Genomic DNA, 20,747 nt, shown 5'->3' on the forward strand with positions numbered 1-20,747 from the left:
ATAGAAGGAAGCGGCTTCAGCTTCCCCAGGAAATGGGAAGAGGAAACCCGGTGGCTCTGACCCCTGCATTACTGCCACAAGACGACTCAGTGGGGAGTGAAAAAGAACCAGGGAAGGGTGTCTCTCGTTAAACCGAGACACTTGAGTGAGCTGTGAATACAAACTCTGAAATAGAAATTAGTAGAAGATGAAGCTCCTCACAACTCTGACTACTTTCTGCTGCTGTTGGCTGTGCTCCTCGCTCGTGCTGGATCCTGCTGGGAGGAACGTCTGCCACAATCCCAGGTACATCGCCACTTCATTATGCGAGCAAACGACGAGAGCAGGTGACAACAATGTGTTTCTAAAGTTGTTGGCCTGCCCGTAAAACCCGTAGTGGAGTTGAATTGTTCATGCAGGTCACTTTTTATGAGCACTTGTTAAATGTCCACTCTCTCAAATGCTTTTACAGGGATCCATCCACCCTGATGTGCTGCACGGGCTGGCGTCAGGATGGGAAAGAGTGCACAATACGTGAGTTTGAGCGTACTGATTTGTTTACATCCTTTGTGGAGGCTTTGGCGATAGGTCTTGTTCACGTATGTGTATGTGTTGACAGCCGTGTGTGAGGGTGAGCAGGCCTGTCTGAAGGATGAGCTCTGCGTCTATCCTGGAGTTTGTCGCTGCCCACCAGGCTACTATGGAGCTCACTGTAAAACACGTGAGTAGATAAACAACAGTGGATGTTTTCAAAAGGGATGTTCGATACTACTTTTTTTCAGACCGATACCGATACTCAGACCCTCAGTACTCACCGATACTGATACCAACTGCCGATACCACTAGTACATTTTGACAAATAAAAAAAAAAAATCACTAAAAGATATTTTTAAACAAATATATTTCCTTTAATTTTGACAAAAAAAAAACAGCACAGTCACTCTTCAATAGTCTTAACGCTCAAAACGAAAAAATGCTCTTTTAGTTTAAGATTCACAATTTTGTATTTCCAAACCGGTGAAGTTTTGGTGAAAAACTGCTGCAAGCTAGCGCCAGTTACAGGCAAGGAGGACTCACTTAACGTCTTCCCCCTCTGCCATCGGTCGCTTGTACTCGTCTGCGTCACGAGTACTCGAGTACTTGAAAAAAGGCTGGCATCGGCCCGAAACCGATACCTGGTATCGGTACTCGCCCATCCCTAGTTTTCACCATTACTCTATTGGGAAATTTAAATTTTATAACTAAGTGTCGTGGGGTGGGCAAAGTTTTCACCCTGTTCCACCAACAATTTACATTATTAGAGTTTAATACTATACAATTTGTTGCATTTATTCAGCTCTTCTTTTCCCTAAAATTAGTCAATATTCATTAAGTGATAATTTATTTATAATTAATTTGCAAATTAAATTTGTAAATAAAAAAATAATTTTATGCATTAGTTTTGTCAAATATTTTAATACTTTTAATATATTTTAATTACATTTATTATAAATGATACAATCAATATGACTGTTATGAGTGTTATCATTTAACTAGACTAAGTGCAATTTTCTCGGAGAAATTGAGTGGGAATGCTGAAAGCTGAATGCTAAGATTTGAATGCATGTGGAATGCTTATGAAGTAAATTGAGAGATAAATTGTGAAATTATGACCTCCTGGTTACTGGGCACTGCACTTTACCAACTGTGCCACCGAGCAGTATCAGACACCTGGCTGGTAATGATGATAAGTTATACGTATGGAAGTGGGCGTTGGAAAGTGATACTTGGAAAAAGCTCAATGTCTGTCCCATTAAAAATGAATGGGGAAAAGTTGATATTAAACATTAAATTGTGCAAATACTGTAAGTAATGTGGAATCAGACGATATATACCCCAGGAGGCGTCAATTGTTGAAGCTAGTTGAAATTTGAACAGTGTAAATTGGAAGTATTATGTGGGAGTTGTTACGCGACAAAAATGTGTGGAGAAAAAAAATCACATCCCACAATTATCAAAATAAACATTTTTTTTTCTGATTTTACATACAAAGTTTAACTTTTTAAAAATATATACGTTTTTATCACATCTACAGCATAATTGACATGTCCATTTGAAACAAAAGTTTGCTCACAACATTTTAATTTGCATATCGGGCAATTGAAGAAATATTCATGTTTAAGTAATATTCTTCAAGTCTGGTTTGTTTTTAAAGCATAAAACCAGCAATAGTCTTGTGTGCGTCGTATACATTTTTTTTTTAGTTTTTCTATCTGTCTGTCTGTCTGTCTGTCTGTCTGTCTGTCTGTCTGTCTGTCTGTCTGTCTATCTATCTATCTATCTATCTATCTATCTATCTATCTATCTATCTATCTATCTATCTATCTATCTATCTATAAATAAAGTGTAATTTAAAAAAGGTGTATGCGTAAATATTGAGTGTGGCAGGTTCTCATCACTATTTTTTATTTTTTACTTTTTATTATTATTTTTTTCTTTTTTGGAATTTTTTACATTTTTTTTTCTTGAAACATTTGAATCTGTTACCAGATATCGAACCCTTTTTATCGAAAATAGTTAAAACTTTTATTTAGAGGAACAAATTATTATTAATTATCAATAATTGGTGTTAGGATTACTAGTATATTTTTGTCTCCTGTCAAGGGGTCTCTGGATCCAAAAAGTTAGAGACCCGCTGCATTAAAAGGCTAATGTTATTTTTTAAAATTTTATTTTGGCCAATAACGTCAAGTCTTGTCGTCTCAGGATGTCCTCCAGAGTTTTGGGCATCAGACTGCCGACAGGTGTGTCCGTGTCACCCACATGGCCACTGTCACCCCGTCACCGGCGAGTGCACCTGCAACCCGAACCGCTGGGGTCCCCTGTGTCAATATGCCTGCAAATGCTCCCGGCATGGAGTCTGCCACCCCGTGTACGGAAACTGCACCTGCGACGAGGGCTGGTGGACGTCCACTTGCAGCAAACCGTGCCAGTGCGTCCCCGGTGGCTCCGTGGGTCCCGGCTGCGACCAACTGACGGGCCGCTGTCAGTGCCGCAAGGGCCACTGGGGGCTGAAATGTCCCGTCGCATGCAACTGCTACTTGTCGCAGTGCAACCAGCGCACCGGCGTGTGCGAGTGCGAGGCCGGCTGGTGGGCGCCCAGCTGTGACCGGCGATGTAATTGTGACCTCACGCACAGTAGCTGTGACCCCGCCACCGGGCAGTGTTTGTGCCACCCGGGGTACGAGGGCGACTACTGCAACCAGCCGTGTCGAGCTGGGATGTACGGTAGCGGATGTAAAATGAGGTTCGTGCGTTCATCATTCCCGAGGCCAGCCAATCGTATTACATAACTCTTCTTGTGCCCTCAGTTGTGGACATTGTAAAGGAGACGAGCCGTGCTCGTCCACCGACGGCGCATGCGCGGCCTGTGAGACCGGCTGGAATGGGACACGGTGCGACCGCCTGTGCCCGCCCGGTTACTATGGTAACAGCTGCCAGGAGACGTGCCCGCAGTGCAGAAGCAATGAGCCGTGCGATCCCAAGACTGGAAAATGTTGGAGCTGTAATCCGGGATGGACAGGAGACAGGTGTTTACAAACATTTAAAAAAAAAAAAAAAAAAAAAAAAAAAAAAGTACCGTATTTTCCGCACTATAAGGCGCACCTCAAAGCCTTCAATTTTTTCAAAAGCTGACCATGCGCCTTATAATCCAGTGCGCCTTATATATGGATCAATATTGAGCCGCAACAGGTCTCGCTGTCAAGACGCTATCGGAGACCCTGCACGATCGGTGACGCGCATGCGCAGAAGATCCAGCCATCTTGGATCGCTAGCTAATACTAATACTTTACCTCAAAGAAAATAATAAAACAGCTGTTTATTCATTTTGGGAGTGAATGGAGTTGACAGAAAGCTGGTTTGTAATCTATTAATAAAGTTTGACTGACGTATCTGACTGTTTTGTTGACATTCCCTTTAGCGCAGCACCATCTAATGGATGCATAATGTAACCCCAGCCTCTACTGTAGCGCCTTTCATATGAAAAAAAGTTTGAAAATATGTCATTCATTGAAGGTGCGCCTTGTATATGGAAAAAGTTTGAATGTATGTCATACATTGAAGGTGCGCCTTATAATGGGGTGCGCCTTATGGTGCGGAAAATATGGTAAAAGAGGTCCAATACAAAGAGATTTTTTGAATTGAAAGTGTAAAATTCCAATAAAATTTCAACCAACCACGATAATGGTGTAGCACACAGCTCTTGTTTAGGGCCTCTTTAGATTTTGAATTTGTACTTAGAAAGCGCAAAATAAATTCAGTCCGTTTACCGTAATGGCATGTCCGATGATATTGACATTTCCAGTGATTGTGTGTACAGTGTTCCTTCGGGGTTATTACATTCCAAAAACTACCTGCAATAATGGAAATTCGCGTTAATTAAAAAAAAAAAAATCTCGTTAATTATATATATATTTTTGTTATTTTTACTTTATTATAAATGCTTTTTCATTCATCATATATGTTCTTTTTTCATTTACATTCATTTTTTATTCCAATTTCGTGAACAAAATAAAATAAAAACGAAAATGATTTTTAAAAAACGAAAACTAACTGAAACTACATTTTATGTTTACAAAACTAACTAAAACTAACTATAATTAATTGTGGTAAAATGTCCTTCATTTTAGTCTTTGGTAATTAATTTAATGCATGAGCCTTTGGGGATGATTTTAAATGTGATTTATTTTTATATTAACCGGAATAAGGACGATTGAAAGTGTATCACACACAAGTGGCATCATCTAGCAACAGCAATAGAAAAGCACCTTCAGATGACATCGCTGTTTTTTAAATATTGCGCACAAGTAATACACATTTGGGAAAAAAACTAAAACTAATACTGAAACTAACTAAAACTAAACTAAAGCAACGCATTTATAAAATAACATACTAATAAAAATGAACAGAACCACCCTGAAAACTAATTAAAACTAACTAAATTTAAAAAACAAAACTCAAAACGAAATCAAAACTAACTAAACTGAAAAATTCCAAAACTATGAGATGAGACGAATCTTCGGATGCCCGTATGTCCCCGGTCGGACGTAGGGTTTGTGAGATATGGCCGCACAGACCAAAAAATAAACAAACCAAAAATCAAGCTGTTAAAAAAAAAAAAAAAAAAAAAAAAAAAAAAAAGCACGCTGTAAAAAATCCGTGAAACAGCAAGGCCGCAAAAGATGAACCCACGATAAACGAGGGAACACTGTATATGTTATGGCAATATACACCGAAATGTTTTCCAAAAATTAAACGTAATAGACATATTAATTCAAGCGGCTCATCATTGCTCCATTGCCAGGTGCGAGGAGGTCTGCCCTGACAGGACGTATGGAGAGGCTTGCCGCTTCCTGTGCAGTCCATGTTACCATGGCGACTGCCATCACGTGACAGGAAAATGCGTCTGTCAGCCAGGCTTTCAGGGGGATAGGTGGGCTGCATTTCGCTACACAGAAGCGCACACAGTCATAGACACAGTCAAAAATTGATAATAATAATAATAATAACAACAATAATAATAATAATAATAATAATAATAATCCTGATGTCACCTGTTTGGAAGCTTTAGATTGATATCTACAGGTTCCGATTGGTGCACACCGAGCAACTTTGTAGTGCCACTAATGAGGAGTGGGCCATGCAATATTATAATTTATAATTATGTTACAGGCGGAGAGCCTCATCTAAAGCCTCAGTTAAGTGCTGAATAAAGATGTTTCAGATGGGACTTTATGCGCAGTAGTAGCAGGATTCTGATTTGAAGTTTTACATGTTTATTTTTAAGGCTGCGATTGGCTGGCAACCAGTCCATGGTGTACCCAGCCTATTGCCCAAAGCCAGCTGAGATAGGCTCCAGCACCCCCCGCGACCCTTGTGAGGAATAAGCGCTCAAGAAAATAATGGATGGATGGATATTCTTTAAGGTTTTTGATCCATGGCTAAGTTCAATATTTTTTGTTTTTTTTGTTATTATTAGCAGCTTCAGCGAAAAGACTTTGTGCCCTATTTTCAGCGCAAGTCTAGTGCAAATAAATATATAGGAAAGGTAGTGATAATAATAATAATAATAATGATGATGATGATAATAGGGGTTTCGATGCTGTTGTCACATTTCTGAATAAAATAGCGCCTCAATCAAATTAGCCAAAATTGCATAGACCCACATGCACCACAACTTAGACCTGCTTTTAGCTAGTCTAAGGTCAAGTTTACTTTTTGTCACCAAATTGTCAGGTGCGCTGAGGGCATGCAATAGCAAATGCTCTTGGGTTGCCAGAACGCCAAGCATGTCTTCCAAATTTTCGAACACGGTCAACTACACTTGCACAAAATCAACATGTGCCAGAAGTGAAGGCAAAAAAAAAAATATCATACTGGTACACATTTTATTTTCTGCTCTCTGACGTCGGTCTTTTATTAGCCTTTATATTGTCGAAAGTATAAAAAGAGGTGGTGACTCAGAGCTTAAACACAAGTGGCCCTATTTTACTGTGGTGAAATGACATCATTAATTTTTTTTTTTCACCATCATTTTCAGTTGCAATAACAGTTGCTCTGCCGCACTGTTTGGCCTCAACTGTTCCTCAGCCTGTGACTGTGGCGAAGGCGTCAGCTGCCACCCGGTCACTGGTGCCTGCCCCAACAGTAGGTCTTTAAATGCACTTATTCTTATATCCATTCACCCATCCATATAGGGAATTTGCAAAATGAGTGATGTGTAAGAACGTTTGTGTTTGTTTCAGGTGGCCGAGGTGCTCTACTGGCAGGTCTACTGGTTCCTTTGCTCCTGTTGCTCCTTGCTGTCTTCTGCTGCTGTCTATGTTGTGGAGGAGGTCCGGCAGATGGCAAAGACAGGTCAGGATCAAATGAGCATACATAGTATACAGTGTACACGTTACTGTGGATGTATTGTTTGTTAAAGTGTTAAACTGATCAGCTACAACATGATATCCTTTCCCTCCTCTTCTGCTGTGTTGGTTTCATCCATATTTACAATTCTGTGAGACATATTGCACTCCAGTCATACCGTAACACCTGGTTTAAAGTCTAGCAAGGATCTTCAATTGAATTTCAATTTGAAACTGATCAAAATTATATAATGATTCCTAACTACTGTGCAAAAAAAAAAAAAAGTCACATCAAATTATATTAAAAGTCACTCAAGGGTTGAGGAACAAACCCACAAATTCAGGTTGGGAGCTAGCCAATCTACTCCCTCAGCCAAGCAGCTCCTACTGTGTGTTAGTATATCGCTCGTGTCAGCTTTTGGATATAAGCAAACAGTAGGAGTGGCATCGCTCAGGTGGTAGAATGGCAGTCTCCCAAGCTGAAGGTTGTGAGATTGTGCCTCAACCCTTGTGTAACTTAAAAAAAACAACAAAGAAATAGTAAATTGTTGTCAAAATCTCTCCTTGCAAAATGTACTTAGAATTTTAGGCTGAACAATCTGTAATAGTTTTTTTTTCATGAGATAGATACATTCCCTTGTACACACTAACAATATTTTGAGTCAAATTTACTCTGAATATTTTACCCTCTTCCAAGTGTAAATTTGACTCGGTTTAGAGTGGGATCAAATAGACTTCGTTTAGAGTAAAATTTACTCTACAGAATCTACTAATTTTATTGATTCATCTTTCCAGCAACATGTTGACAGGCAGATCAATTAAATGCTTTTCCATTAGATGACAGAAGGCACAGTTCACTTGCGTATTCATCTGTTGTCACTCATACAAGAAGAATAGTCAACTGAACATGCCCAGAAACGAGATCATTATTTCAGCAAATTTGTGACATTTCTGCTTCATTTGATTAACTATTTTACTGCCACACGTTATTAAAAAACAACCCCCAATGCCAGCTGATTTCGAGCATTTTAACTCATTTTTCGAAGCAAACAGAATATTGCATATACAAAAGAAAATTGAAAAGAAAAGATACATCGAATCAGCTATTGTACCGTCCTCCTTTCCAGGATGACTGTGGCAGATGGAGGGCTGTCAGTGCGGATGAAATATCACGTCTACAGTGTTTTGGCTAACATTGGTGCCGCCCTACCCTGCATATCTGATTGGTCCTCTGGCCTCCCTCGTGTCACTGGTCAGCTATAAAAACTTTCTTGTTCCCTTTCAAAACGTCTGGTCTGCTAAATGCTGATGATATTTGCATTGACTGAATGTGATGTTCCACTAGTGTCTCATCATGACCCAGAGCTGACCTTCAACCACAGCTTCATCGAGCCTCCATCCTCCGGCTGGGTGACTGAAGGGTCGTCCTTCGACAGTGATGAAGAGGAGGGGGAGGCTCTTTACTGCGTGCCCCCGAGAGAAGGTACTTCACTTCACCTTTCGTCAGTGCTTCACTCTAAAAAGAGAATTGTTGAACCAATTTGAGATTACAAATTTAATTGTTCACCAACTTAAAAACATTACTTCAATTGGTAACACATGATTGAAATAAATTAATCCAAAGCGAATATATAAGGTTTAACTAATTATGAGTGAATTGAATTACACCACGGGATTACACCATGGTATTTTAAGCCCTTCCAAAAGTTAACTATAGGCAAATGATTAAGTCTTACCTTTGACACCATGTTGATGTCATTTTTAATGAAATATTAGGTGTTTTGCTGGTTATTTTTGGAACGTGTAAGTGAAACGCCCGGTTCAGTAAAACCCTGACTCTCCCTGCGTGATTGCCGCTCCTCCGGCGTTTGACCACTCCTCTGAGTACGCCACGGCTCCTTGCCGTAAGAAATCGTGGAGGAAGGAGAGACATGAGAAAGGAATGAAAAACACACCTGGGGTGGCTTTGAACCAGGGATTTGCTGCTTACACAGCAAGCACACTAACCACTATACTATTTGTTCAATTAGGTTCAATGGTGCAAAAGTTTTACTCGTAGTGTACAATTGTGAAGGAAATTTTACTTGCTTTGAATTCATTTGGAGAGAATGTTTACTGATAAAGGGTACTTTTACCTTCCTGGGTGGAGTTTGCATGTTCTCCCCGTGCCCGCGTGGGTCTTCTCCGGGTACTCCGGTCTCCTCCCACATTCCAAAGACATGCATGGCAGGTTAATTGGGCGCTCCGAATTGTCCCTAGGTGTGCGTGTTAGTGTGGATGGTTGTTCGTCTCTGTGTACCCTGCGATTGGTTGGCAACCAGTCCAGGGTGTCCCCCGCCTACTGCCCAGAGCCAGCTGAGATAGGCGCCAGCAGCACCCGCGACCCTTGTGAGGAATAAGCGGTCAAGAAAATGGATGGATGGATGGAGGGTACTTTTGTCACTAGTATCCCATGGAGGTCTCAGAGAAAGTGGGCGTGCATTTAGTCCGCAGAGGCGGTGAGGAGGTGGGTCCAAACTTTATGATGTCATAAAGTGAGCACTCGTTTTCTCAGGTTGGGAGGGGCTGGTGCTCATAGAGGGATGAATGGAGGAAAACACCAACTTCGGTGATGTTTTTGGTGAGGAATGTTTTTTTTGTTGTTGTTGCTGTCACTTAATTACATTGGATTGGAGCCATTTTGGATTAACTTAACTCAGTTGAATATATTAAGTTTAATGAACTCATAATTAGTTAAACTTAAAATAGTCACTTTGGACTAACTTAATTCAATCGTGTGTTACCAATTGAAGTATATTTTTTTAAGTTGGTCAACAATTCAATTTGTAATCTTAAATTGGTTCAACAATTCTCTGTGGAAGCTGCAAATTTACTCTCTCTCTCTCTCTTTTGACAGACATCCCAGGAATGGAGGGTAGCCACTTCCAGGAGATGAGCTCCAAGTGTAACATGCTCTTGGACCCGTCGGGCTTCAGCTGCGAGGACATAACCTCCGCCTTCGACATCCCCCGCACTTCCAGCATCGCGAAATCCAAGCGGCCGTCCGTCTCTTTCGCAGAGGGCACCCGCTTCAGCCCCAAGGAGAGGCGCGGCTCGGCTCAAGACTCCGCCTCTTTATCCCATCGCAAACCCAAATCCACCTGGGGGGGTTTGATGCTCTCCGCCGGACCCGGTGAGGAAGATGGAGGTGATGCTGAGGAGAGGGAAGATGGCGTACAAGTTCAGGTGAGGGATCATCAAGATTTGAGCTGTGAGGTTGTGGACCAGGAGGAGGATCGAAAGTCCGGCAACACAACCCGGACCGGATCTGGGCGAAGGCGTGCTCCTTCCGCTTCCGATCATCCATCCGGTGTCTCAAACAAGGTCACCACAGTGTACGTGACGGTGGGCAAGACGGGGCGGCCCACGTCCAAGCTGGAGCCGAGCTCAGAAGGCCCAGTTCAGGCCATGTTAAGGCGACTTGGAAGTCTCCAGAGACAAAGAGAGCAGGAGCCTGGCAAAAGTAAACCCAAAGACGGCGAAGCCGCCGCCAAACCCCCCAGGAGGAAACTCGGGGCTCGGAGGAGTCTATGGGAGCAGGGTGGGCCTTCAGGTGGTGAACCCGCCATCATTAAACCCGTGAGAAAAAAACACGCTTCACAAAACGCCCCTCAAACGGCTTCTACCGACACGGGGTCGTCAGAGAGCATTCCTCTCAAAAGACCGCTGTCGTCCATTTTGAAGAGCGTTCCGGAGGTGGCGCCGGCTGACTTTCAGGGCTCAGGCTCCAATGGGGCACAAACTGAGAGCAGTTATTTGACTGTGGGGCCAGCAGGGGGCGCTGCCACTCTCATTCCGGTCAGGACCGCTGACGGGGAAGCTGCGAGTGTGAAAGATGAGCCATGCTATGAAAACGTCATGATTCCACACTCGTATACCTCAAACACATAAGAGTACTGCACTGTAATGCAGTAGTGACTTTTGGAATATATTTACAAACCTAACATTCATGTAAAGAAGGATGATATTAATCAGGAAATAAAAAGTAATATGTTATATTGGGTACATTTGGAATATTATTTATGACATTTGTTTTTTTTTGGGTCATAATTCAATAGTCTATTTTGTAATTATGTTTTTCAATTTGGTCACTGTACCATGGTGCTTACAATTGTAGTTGTGACTGAATTTTCCAAAATACTGACACATTGGCAAAACAAACGGGAAGCTACGTATTGTGTTCTCTTTATTCATCACAGATAAACACAAACACATTGTTAATATTGTAAAAAAAAAAAAAAAAAAAAAAAGATAACCCAGTGGATGATTTGTGAGTGCTAGTAATGGGAAAATGAAGCTTCATAAAGCACTTGCGACATGTTTGGACTCCTCTAGTTGATGCGCTTAGTTAGAGGTTATATAAAGGTTATGTTGTATAATGGAAATTGATTAAATTTCCAATGCATCTTTAAAACAAGAGTGCCATCTTGAGGAGTCAAAAAAACATCACAAGTGCTTCATGAAGCTTCATTTGTCCATCAATACTCACAACTCATTTCTCCTACAGATATATTGTTGCACGATTACATCAAAATGATTTCAGATGAACATTTTGTAGCCTTTTAAATGTAATGAATAGTTTAGAAAAAGTTACTTGAGTAAAAAAATAATCATAATGTGTGGAATGAAAGCAAAAAAGCCTATGACAGTTGTTACACATGGGTGTCACATAAATGAATAAATGGGAATTATAATGCAAATCAAGTGAGCATAAATTATTCACTGCTGTGTAAATTATGAGGTGGTTTTAGTCTTTTGCAAGTTACACTCTGAAACAATACCTCTGAAGCTTCTGCACTGTATTATGATGTAATGGAAGTAAACAAAGTGGGTCAGCTCGACCTTTGGACTTCAGATTATCTTCAATATTTGCTCAAGCTGCCAAGCAAGCTACTTATGTGTTACACGGATCACATCCGAAGCAAATGTAGCGCGAATGTCCACCCAAAAAATGATTGCGGTTACTTCCTCTCGGACCCTGCTGTATCCTTGCAGCCCAGCCAGTACTTGGCGATGGATCTGGGATAGGGAGGCATGGCCGGTTCCACTCTCTTGGTGCTGAGGTCCACTCGGTAGTATTTATCTGCACATGACAAGGAAATAAAAGTTTTTATTGACAGTTATAAGAACACGGAACTACTCAAGAAGTCACTGTGACGAGAACTTTGTTATGTGGACATTACACTGCATGCAAGCTGTGTCGATCACAAACCTATTTGTACGCAAATTCCAAAATCTTACGCAGCATAGCTTTAAAATATTGTTTTGCCCAGCCTCTTGTTCTCTCTTTCCTCCTGAATGTAAAATTAAATGAGTGAAATCCCTGAAGTCAAACATGAAATAATAAATAAATGCTTGCATCATAAACTGCTGCCATCATAAAAACTGTTTAACTGAAAAGGTAATTTGAACTGTCGTGCAATTGTAAAAATGAGTTACCCAATGTTAATATTATAACAGAAATACAATAAAGCACCAAGATGAAACTTTAATGACAAAAGTTATTCACGTTGTACATGTGTCTCCCCACGTGTCACATTTCATGTTAATTGTCATACAAATGTAAAAGATAAGCCATTGTAAAATGTAAAACAGAAAATGCACTACTTTCGTCTTAATTATATGTATGTATATATATATATATATATATATATATATATATATATATATATATATATATATATTTATTTATTTATTTATTAATGAATGAATGGTGCATTTTCACTTAGGGTTGTACTCACTTTTGTTGCCAATGGCTATATTTTGAGTGATTTTGACAATAAATTAAATGTACACTGTTAGATTAGCAGTACTTTCATTGCTTCAAAGTGCCATTTCTACAGTGTTGTCCCATGAAGATATATAATTAAATATATATATATATATATAATTAAATTGGGGTGTCAGGCGATTCAAATTTTGAATCGAAATTAATCACAAGACTTTAGTGGTTAACTCACGATTTAATCACTAATTTAATATCTATTCTAAATGTACAATAAAAGTTTTTTTTTTCTCAGTTTTCATACTCTTGTTAACATAAAAGCTGAAAAATGTTAAACTAATAGAACTATGGCTGCACTTTTAGTCATTGATACAGTCATTTCATAAAAATTCATAAAATTGAGTTAAAATTGTAATGTACGGTACTGTAAATAAAAAAACAAACTGTGATATTGATTTGTGTTGAGGTCATTTTTCTGCCACTAGATGGCATAATTGCATTTATAAGACATTGCGACAGGAATTCCTCTAGTACAGGCTTTCCAAGTAAGGGACGGTCATTAATCGAGCATTAAAAAAAATAGTGGTGTTAAATTAACTTTAAATTAACGCACTAATTTTGACACCGCTAAATTAAACATCTGTGACCGACTGTGACTGCAAATATCTGTGAAATGTGACTTTTGTGGAATACATGTGTTTGTTTAGTTTACAGTCAAGTTAAACTGGGAGTGACAGTAAACAAACAGAAAGAGCGGCAGCATGTGAGTGAAAGTGCCACTGTATAAGCAACAATACCTCCTTTGAAGAAGTAGACGCTCTGCACAGGCAGCCTCCTCCCGTACGACCGATCATTCCTGTATCTGGAGTCGTAGTTGCCTCTGTTGTTCTGCCGGTAGCCGTCCCTGCGCCTGTCCTGGTCCCAGTCCTGATCCCAGCGTCTGCTCCAGTCTCGTCCCAGCCTCTCCTCCATCTCCATCCTCCTCTCAGCCAACCTCAGGCCCATGTCCATCCCCCTCTCTGCAAACTGCTGGCCCATGCTCATGCCACTCTCGGCTATGGATTCCCAGAAGGGCGAGCGGTTCCACCTCCTTCGCCCCCACCCGCGACCGTACTGCTGATTGTACTGCTGTCCATACTGCTGGTACCGGCCCCATTGTCTGTCCGGTCGGAGTTGTGCTGGAGGGACGTAGAGACGGCCCGCCATGACAGCATCCACCGGTGACTTGAGACCCTTCCAGTCTTTGTCAATGAAGTGGTAATGGCTGTGATACTGGGGCACTGAAGAACACATCAGACAAAGGAATCCAATTAAATATGCCACTCACACTTAATTTAAAGGCCCATGACGCTGGATTCAAAGTTTTTGCACATTTGCGACCTCTCTGGCGAATCTTGGAATGGACGCCAGCGACGCGCATGGCCAGGATCCTGAGCATGACGTCATGCTCAGAGCAAAAGTTAAAGTTTCCGACCTGACTGACCGAGCAAACATTATTTGACTTTAGAGGAAAATAGGGGCAACAGTCATTGTGCCACAGTAGTGCTTCTTGTCCATTATATAATTCTTAAAACGTGCGGGTGAAAAATATGGTTATTTTAATTCTCCAATTTGAGCATTAAGTCCTGTCATGCCCCTTTAAAAAAACAAAAAAAAATTAACACAAAAACAACAACAACAACAACAACAACAAAAACATTAGAGCAGTGTTTCCCAACTTTTAGGGCTGCTTGATTATGCAAAAAATAATAATCATGATTATTTTGGCAATAATTGAAATCACGATTATTCAAACAATTATTTATTTTTTGGTACAAAACAAGAAAATGTTTAAGCATTTAAAAATATTAATACAAATTTAAAAAAAATAGGAACACTATAATTATGTAAGTTCCTTTTGGACCAAACAGAATTTATAATACTATATATTCATTATAATATATATTTATTTATTTACCGGTATTTATGTTGGCAAAAAATGAAGTTGGAGTGCAGCATGTGCACTGTGCAGTAGGATGATTTTTTGATACAAAACAGGAAAATGTTTAAGACAAATATAAAATATAATATAAAGACAAATACTGTAAAATTCTTTGAAACACTCTAATGAACAAGTTCATTTAGGATGAAACAAAGTGTATTAAATTATTTTAAAATTTAAAAAAATTATAAATTGAAACAACTCAAAAATTTGTATTAATAATATTTTTTTATGATTGTGCTGATTTTGTAATTGTGGAGCGCAATAATTGAAATTGTAATAGAATTCTAATTAATTGCACAGCCCTACCAACCTCTATTGAGTCAAAACTCTTAGAGCTTAGAACAATATCACAGCACACAACCATGCGCTAGTCTCTGTAATGACTACTTTCAATGTGCCCTTAAGCAAGCACCCCCCCCCCCCCCCCCCCCCCATTAATGTGCACTGGTTAAGAATTCACAGGAGTACAACTCACTGTCTGAGAAGAGATCACTGAAAAAGCTCTCGTAGTTGCTGGAGTACATGTTAGTGTAGCGTCTGAACAGCGTGGATGGAGACATCTCAGACATGGTGACACACTCCTCGTGGGATGGCTGGTGCAAAAACTCATAGGTGTAATACTGATCCGCTGATGATGACAGCAAAAAAGAGGCAAAAAAATAATAATAATAAAATAAGCAGGTGTACTGTGACAAGAATACAAGAAGTGCTTAATATATTGCTTTCACCTTTGAAAAAATACACCTTCTCTCTGCCATTGTGGCTGTGAGCGGGGAGGGCGAAGGCAGCATCCACATGATCCGGAATATCGTCAAAGCCCACACTGATAGCACGAGGGTAGTCTTCATCCAGTACGCCGTTGTCAAATCTCCAGTACTTGTTCCCCTGTTAGAATTTATTTCAGCTGAGCACTCTTTGTACACATAATTTACTTCCTGTTTGTATCAAATTCTGCTTGGGGTCCACGCTTGCGTACCTTAAATATGTACGTCTTCCCGTGGCAGTTGACCCTGGTGAAAGCGGCATCAATGGGCCCGCTGATGCCCCACACGTCCTTTATGAGCTTAGGATAGCCAGGAAGTACTGTCTTCTGGTCCAGCTCAAAAAAGTACTCGCCTACAAACAAATATGAGGATGACTATCATCATAGAGACCAAAAAAAACACACCACAATTTACTTGAGTATAAAACTAGATAGCTTTCTTCATTCATAAATATTTGACATAACTTCACCTAACACAATATATGTGACAGTATGCTGCTATCTCCCTGCGTGAAATTATACGGTGGACTACTGAACTGTATGAAATGCTTATGACATGAGATCAAAACAATAAATGAAGCAAAATTGCGAGAAGGTGAGTTTGCTGAAGGTCAAAATGAGTTTTAGGACCAAAATAAAAAACAATTTATCACTATTCAGTTCACCATTTTGGTTGTTTATTTTTACCTCGAACGCTTTCAGGTCGGACCTAGGAAAAAACAACTCGGATAAAATTTAAATTCACCATATTGAGAGTTAAATTGGCTACATCATTATTAAAAAGGTTTAGGTTTTCCATTTAACTTTAACAATTTGACAGCTGGTTAACGTTAACTGAGTTTTGAAAGAACAACAAAACGGTGCCATTAAAGTCAACAGTGGGTTAAATCTCTTTAAAGAGGAAGTCAACCTTAAACATTTCTTGACAGTAATATGTTATATGTGACCTCACAATTTTAAACATGACATTCTGATTAGTATTACATTTGTGGAATAAGAGTTATGAAGCAAAATCCAGCCATTTTACCCATCTCAGTAGCAGCCATTTTGCCACTTGCTGTTGACTGAAGATGCCATCACAGTTCAGATTCAGAAAACAGGTGAGCTGTGATTGGTTGTTGCCTGAGTCCTGAGCAACATGGATGTCATCTTCAGTTGACCGCAAGTAGCAAAATGGCCCTGAGATGGATAAAAACTCTTGCATTTTGCTGTTTAATTCATATTCCACTAACGTAATATTAACCAGAATATCATATTTAGACCAGTGTAGCTGCATTGAACATATTATTGTCAAAAAAAAATTTTTTTTTGGGGGGGGGTTGGTTGACTTGACTTGTTGTCTTTAACCAGTGTTTAACCACCTGTGTTTTGAACCAGGCACTATAGTCTCACAAAAAACACTCAAGTTCAGGTGACTGTTTACTGCTCAGTTCCTCAGGCATTGAATGTAGTGAACTCACTTTCATTTTTTCTGCTGCATCATTCTGTAATATTTCCTATAATTGAAATGAGTTGTTGCCCTTGAGACAAGCCCTTGAAACGCCCACATTTTTATTTATTTATTTATTTTTGTACCTATATCGCTATATCTAAAACGCTTGATGAAAAGCTCCAGTTGCCGACTCACTTCTCACATGCTCCACTCGCTCAGTTCACGGCCCATAATCATAGATAATTGTTCACGGCCAGTGAGTGAGTGTGTGGGTAGATGCCTCGCGCCTTTCATGTCTTATTGGTAACCCCCTTTCGGGCAATTAGGGAATTCTTTCTTTTAGGATTGTTGACAGGAACTGCAGTTGTGAGCACTGATCACATACCTGGTGTGGGAGATGACGGTTGAAAGGAACTGAGAGTAAGAGAAGCGGAATTCCAAAGTTCAATTCCCCTTTTTCACTCAAGATAGATCTATACAGTAAATATGAGCGAGGGTGAGTGGAGGAATTCGGATACGCTTGTGAAGCCGAGCTGAATTGTAGGTCAGTCTCTCTATACCAGGGGTGTCCAAACTTTTTCATTTGAGGGCCATATACAGAAAATCCAAAGGCTATGTTATGAAGACAAATTGTGTTTAGTCCTAAAAATTGTACAAATATATTTTTTTTCGTGCTTTTGCATATTTAGAAAAATGCTACAGTATATAAACCAATTTATTTGTAATATGGCAGTGGGGATATTAGTTTTGGAATTTTTCATTTTAGTTTTTATTTCATTTTGAGTTTTGGATTTTTTTAAATTTAGTTAGTTTTAATTATTTTTCAGGGTGGTTCTGTTAGTTTTTTTAAAATTAGTTTTAGTTATTTAATAAATTCTTAGTTTTAGTTTAATTAGTTTCAGTATTAGTTTTAGTTGTTTTTTAATGTGTATTACTCATGCGCAACATTTAAAAAACACAATGGGCACAACGTCATTATTACGGTTTATATTAACTCTTTGACCGCCGAAAATGTTTCATAACGATTAGTAAAATCACGATGTATGCCGCCATAAACGTTAAATCAACTATGTTTTTTGTTTTGTTTTTGTTTTTTTTATCAGTGAGCAGTTCACCATCTAAGTGCAGCGCGAGCTGACTGGTCAATGAGTTGTGGAATCAAAAACACGGACTACCAATGACGTCATTATTCCGGTTAATATCAAAATAAATCTACTAAAAATCACATTTAAAATCATCCCAAAAGGCTCATTCATTAAATTAATCACCAAAGACTAAAACGAAGGACTTTTTTGCTATAATTATAGTTTTATTTTAGTTAGTTTTGTGAACATAAAATGTAGTTTCAGTTAGTTTTTTTTTTTTTTAAAAAAGCATCTTCGTTTTTGTTTTATTTTGTTAACGAAATTGTTTTTTTTAATTTTAGTTTTTTTCGTTAGTTTTAGTTAACTAAAATAACCTGTGTTTTTAGACACCTGCACTTCTTACATTGACCATCTCCAAACATTTTTGTTTTTATTTTGGTTCAACTGAGTCAAATGCCATTTTTAGCATATGTCGCGGGCCACTGAAAAACGGACGGCGGGCCGCAAATGGCCCCCGGGCCGTAGTTTGGACACCCCTGCTCTATACCAACTGTACCCACTTTTTGAACTTCTATCTGTATTTACTCTTGAATCATTGCCTCTGCTAACAATATAAATAAAGGTTTGAATATGAAAAGAGACCAGCACGAGTCACCTCTGAAGGCAAAGATGGAGCCATTCTTCAACTGCATGAACGCGTCAAAGGGCCTGCCGCTGCACGTCTCAGCATCGGGATCAGGAGTTGCAGTGGTGCCAGGTGTGGTCGCAGGTGTAGTAGGCGGTGCGGTTGTCTGAGCTGCTGCGTTATTGATGTTAGTGCTAATGGGAGGTTTCACTGATGGTGAGACGGTGATTTTTGGAGGCCTCGCTGCAACACTGTCTTTAGCGTCGTTAGCGGGGTTTACTGATGGTGACACGGTAGTTCTTGGAGACTTTGGCGGAGGTTTATTCATTTCTAATGTGGCTTCTGGTCGCTGTTGTGGTCTGTGGACAAAGTCAGAGATAGGCAACAGAGTTGGACTGACGAAAGGCGTGGACGGCGTGGTACTTTCAAGATCGTCCTCATCGTCTTCCGCCGACTCGAATGTGTCTCCGCGAGCTGAGAGGAGAGAGTAAAAAATGTGCTTTTTAAATTATTCAATATTATGGTTTAGTTCAGTGACACCACAAGAGGGGATTCGTACTCATCATGCCACAAGTGGCCTCATAGTCGATGCAGCAGCTCTTGTAGTACTTGCACATGGTGTCGCATTGGCACTTCTTCAACGAGTCAAAACCATTCTCACAGCGGCCCATGCAGGACTCTGATGCGATAAAGAAGTCATGTTACTATTCTACAGAAAGTCAACACCTGTTAAAATACTATAACACAGTTTTCTTATGTGAAAAAAACAAGGCCTTGGAAAATCATTTAAAAGATCTTTTACCAAGGAAAGAATGTTTCATCGACTCAAATATCCCAAGCATCCTCATTCTTCATCTCTCCAGATATATTCCATCGGTATCCAGTTTGGGTTACTTGAGCACATTCACAGACTTCTCCTCAAATAACTCATTTGTTATCTGGAATGTAAACCTTTGTCCTAGTCTTACATCCACAGGCATCAAGAGGATTTTTTTTTGTCAAGTATCTAGCTGTGTTAATCTTTCTCTTGATCCTGACTAGTCACAAATTGGAAATATCCCCATGTTGATTCTCCCAACACCAGACTTCACCATCTGTCTGGTATTGGCCAGGTGATGAATGATGCCTCACTTTCTTGATGCTTGGCATTCAGGCCAAAGAGTTTGAAGTTGATTCCATAAGACAATAGTACTTTAGTGTACAAATTTAGATATAATATTGTCAATTTACATGTGAGTTGCCATTGCCAGAACCCGATTACAAGTGGCTATTTACAATAGGAACTGAACCTGCAAATAGGTCAGGCGAGTGAACCACTTCACCATTATGTGTAAGAAAAACATGCAAGTCTGGCATAGATTTGACAGGGGTGGGGGGGATGGGGGTTGACGTTGCTTCAACAAAGTATTAATTTTAGGGTGTGCACACTTACTCGGACCATCTTTCTATACGTGTACTTCTCCCCTAACAGATAGACCAACTTATTTAACTATAGGTTAGAGATCACATTATTTGTTGAAAAGTATCATGGTTTTATTTATTTGAATAATCAAAGCCTACTGTTTAACATGGCTCCCGTTCTACTTGACTCCAAAGCAGATCAACAAAGATAATTAATCCCATCTGACAGTGTTGAGGCGTATTTCAGCAGCCAATTGCAGGGCAATATATAATATAATATATATATAAAAAAATCTCCTTGAAATTCTATGTTCACCATTTTTTATTTGAATTGTAAATGTAAATCGTACTTGTACTCACCATCTGCAGCTAAGGTTCGAGCGACAAGAGCAACGAGCAGCACGGCCCACCGCCTCATGTTTCCTCTGCAGTGGGAGAGTTCAGAATGAGACGGAAACGATGGACTGTGTGCTTCCAATCATTAGAAACATGTGTCAGTCACCCCACTTCCGGGGTTTGCTTTTGCCAAGTTTTCAGCTTTCTTTCTGCTTGGGTAAATAAACGGAGAAACACAGAGAAGGAGATCAATACAAAAGTCACATTTTAACAACATGTTTAAAATCCTACTTTTGTTTGGAGCCTCATAGCCATGCACTTTATTGTCAAAATGTGAGTTCTTAGTTATTTTTTTAATTAGGCCTAAATTCTATCTCTATGCAGTATTGGTAAAGATAGGCGAGGAAAGTACTTAAATACATCTAATTTTAACAGATCAATTATTGATAATAGATGGCTTATACATTTTTAGGCAAGGCAAGGGAAGT

General features: G+C 39.6%; 2 protein-coding genes across 4 annotated transcripts in view; one reads left to right on the top strand and one right to left on the bottom strand.

The window, feature by feature from the left end:
* On the top strand, positions 1–12,208 carry scarf1 (scavenger receptor class F, member 1). The gene is made up of 11 exons (XM_077540338.1): positions 1–285; positions 452–513; positions 599–700; positions 2,725–3,265; positions 3,330–3,548; positions 5,324–5,452; positions 6,560–6,666; positions 6,765–6,876; positions 7,997–8,121; positions 8,215–8,352; positions 9,766–12,208. The coding sequence occupies exons 1-11, from the start codon at positions 188–190 to the stop codon at positions 10,797–10,799; spliced, it is 2,667 nt and encodes an 888-aa protein (XP_077396464.1). The 5' UTR covers positions 1–187; the 3' UTR covers positions 10,800–12,208.
* The window catches only part of vtna (vitronectin a), an 11,616-nt gene continuing 1,950 nt past the window's right edge, over positions 11,082–20,747 (bottom strand). For 2 of the 3 annotated variants that reach the window (XM_077540341.1, XM_077540340.1), the window contains 8 exons: positions 20,284–20,471; positions 19,082–19,201; positions 18,553–18,996; positions 15,594–15,733; positions 15,346–15,502; positions 15,093–15,245; positions 13,431–13,913; positions 11,082–11,991 (listed from right to left, as the gene is read on the bottom strand). In XM_077540341.1, the coding sequence (XP_077396467.1) occupies positions 11,870–11,991; positions 13,431–13,913; positions 15,093–15,245; positions 15,346–15,502; positions 15,594–15,733; positions 18,553–18,996; positions 19,082–19,201; positions 20,284–20,341 (1,677 nt within the window). In that variant the 5' untranslated portion in view covers positions 20,342–20,471 and the 3' untranslated portion in view covers positions 11,082–11,869. The remainder of the gene's footprint in view (positions 11,992–13,430; positions 13,914–15,092; positions 15,246–15,345; positions 15,503–15,593; positions 15,734–18,552; positions 18,997–19,081; positions 19,202–20,283; positions 20,472–20,747) is intronic. The other variant, XM_077540343.1, reaches the window with a different exon arrangement.

This window comes from Festucalex cinctus, chromosome 13 (assembly GCF_051991245.1).
Source record: "Festucalex cinctus isolate MCC-2025b chromosome 13, RoL_Fcin_1.0, whole genome shotgun sequence".
Lineage (NCBI taxonomy): Eukaryota > Metazoa > Chordata > Actinopteri > Syngnathiformes > Syngnathidae > Festucalex > Festucalex cinctus.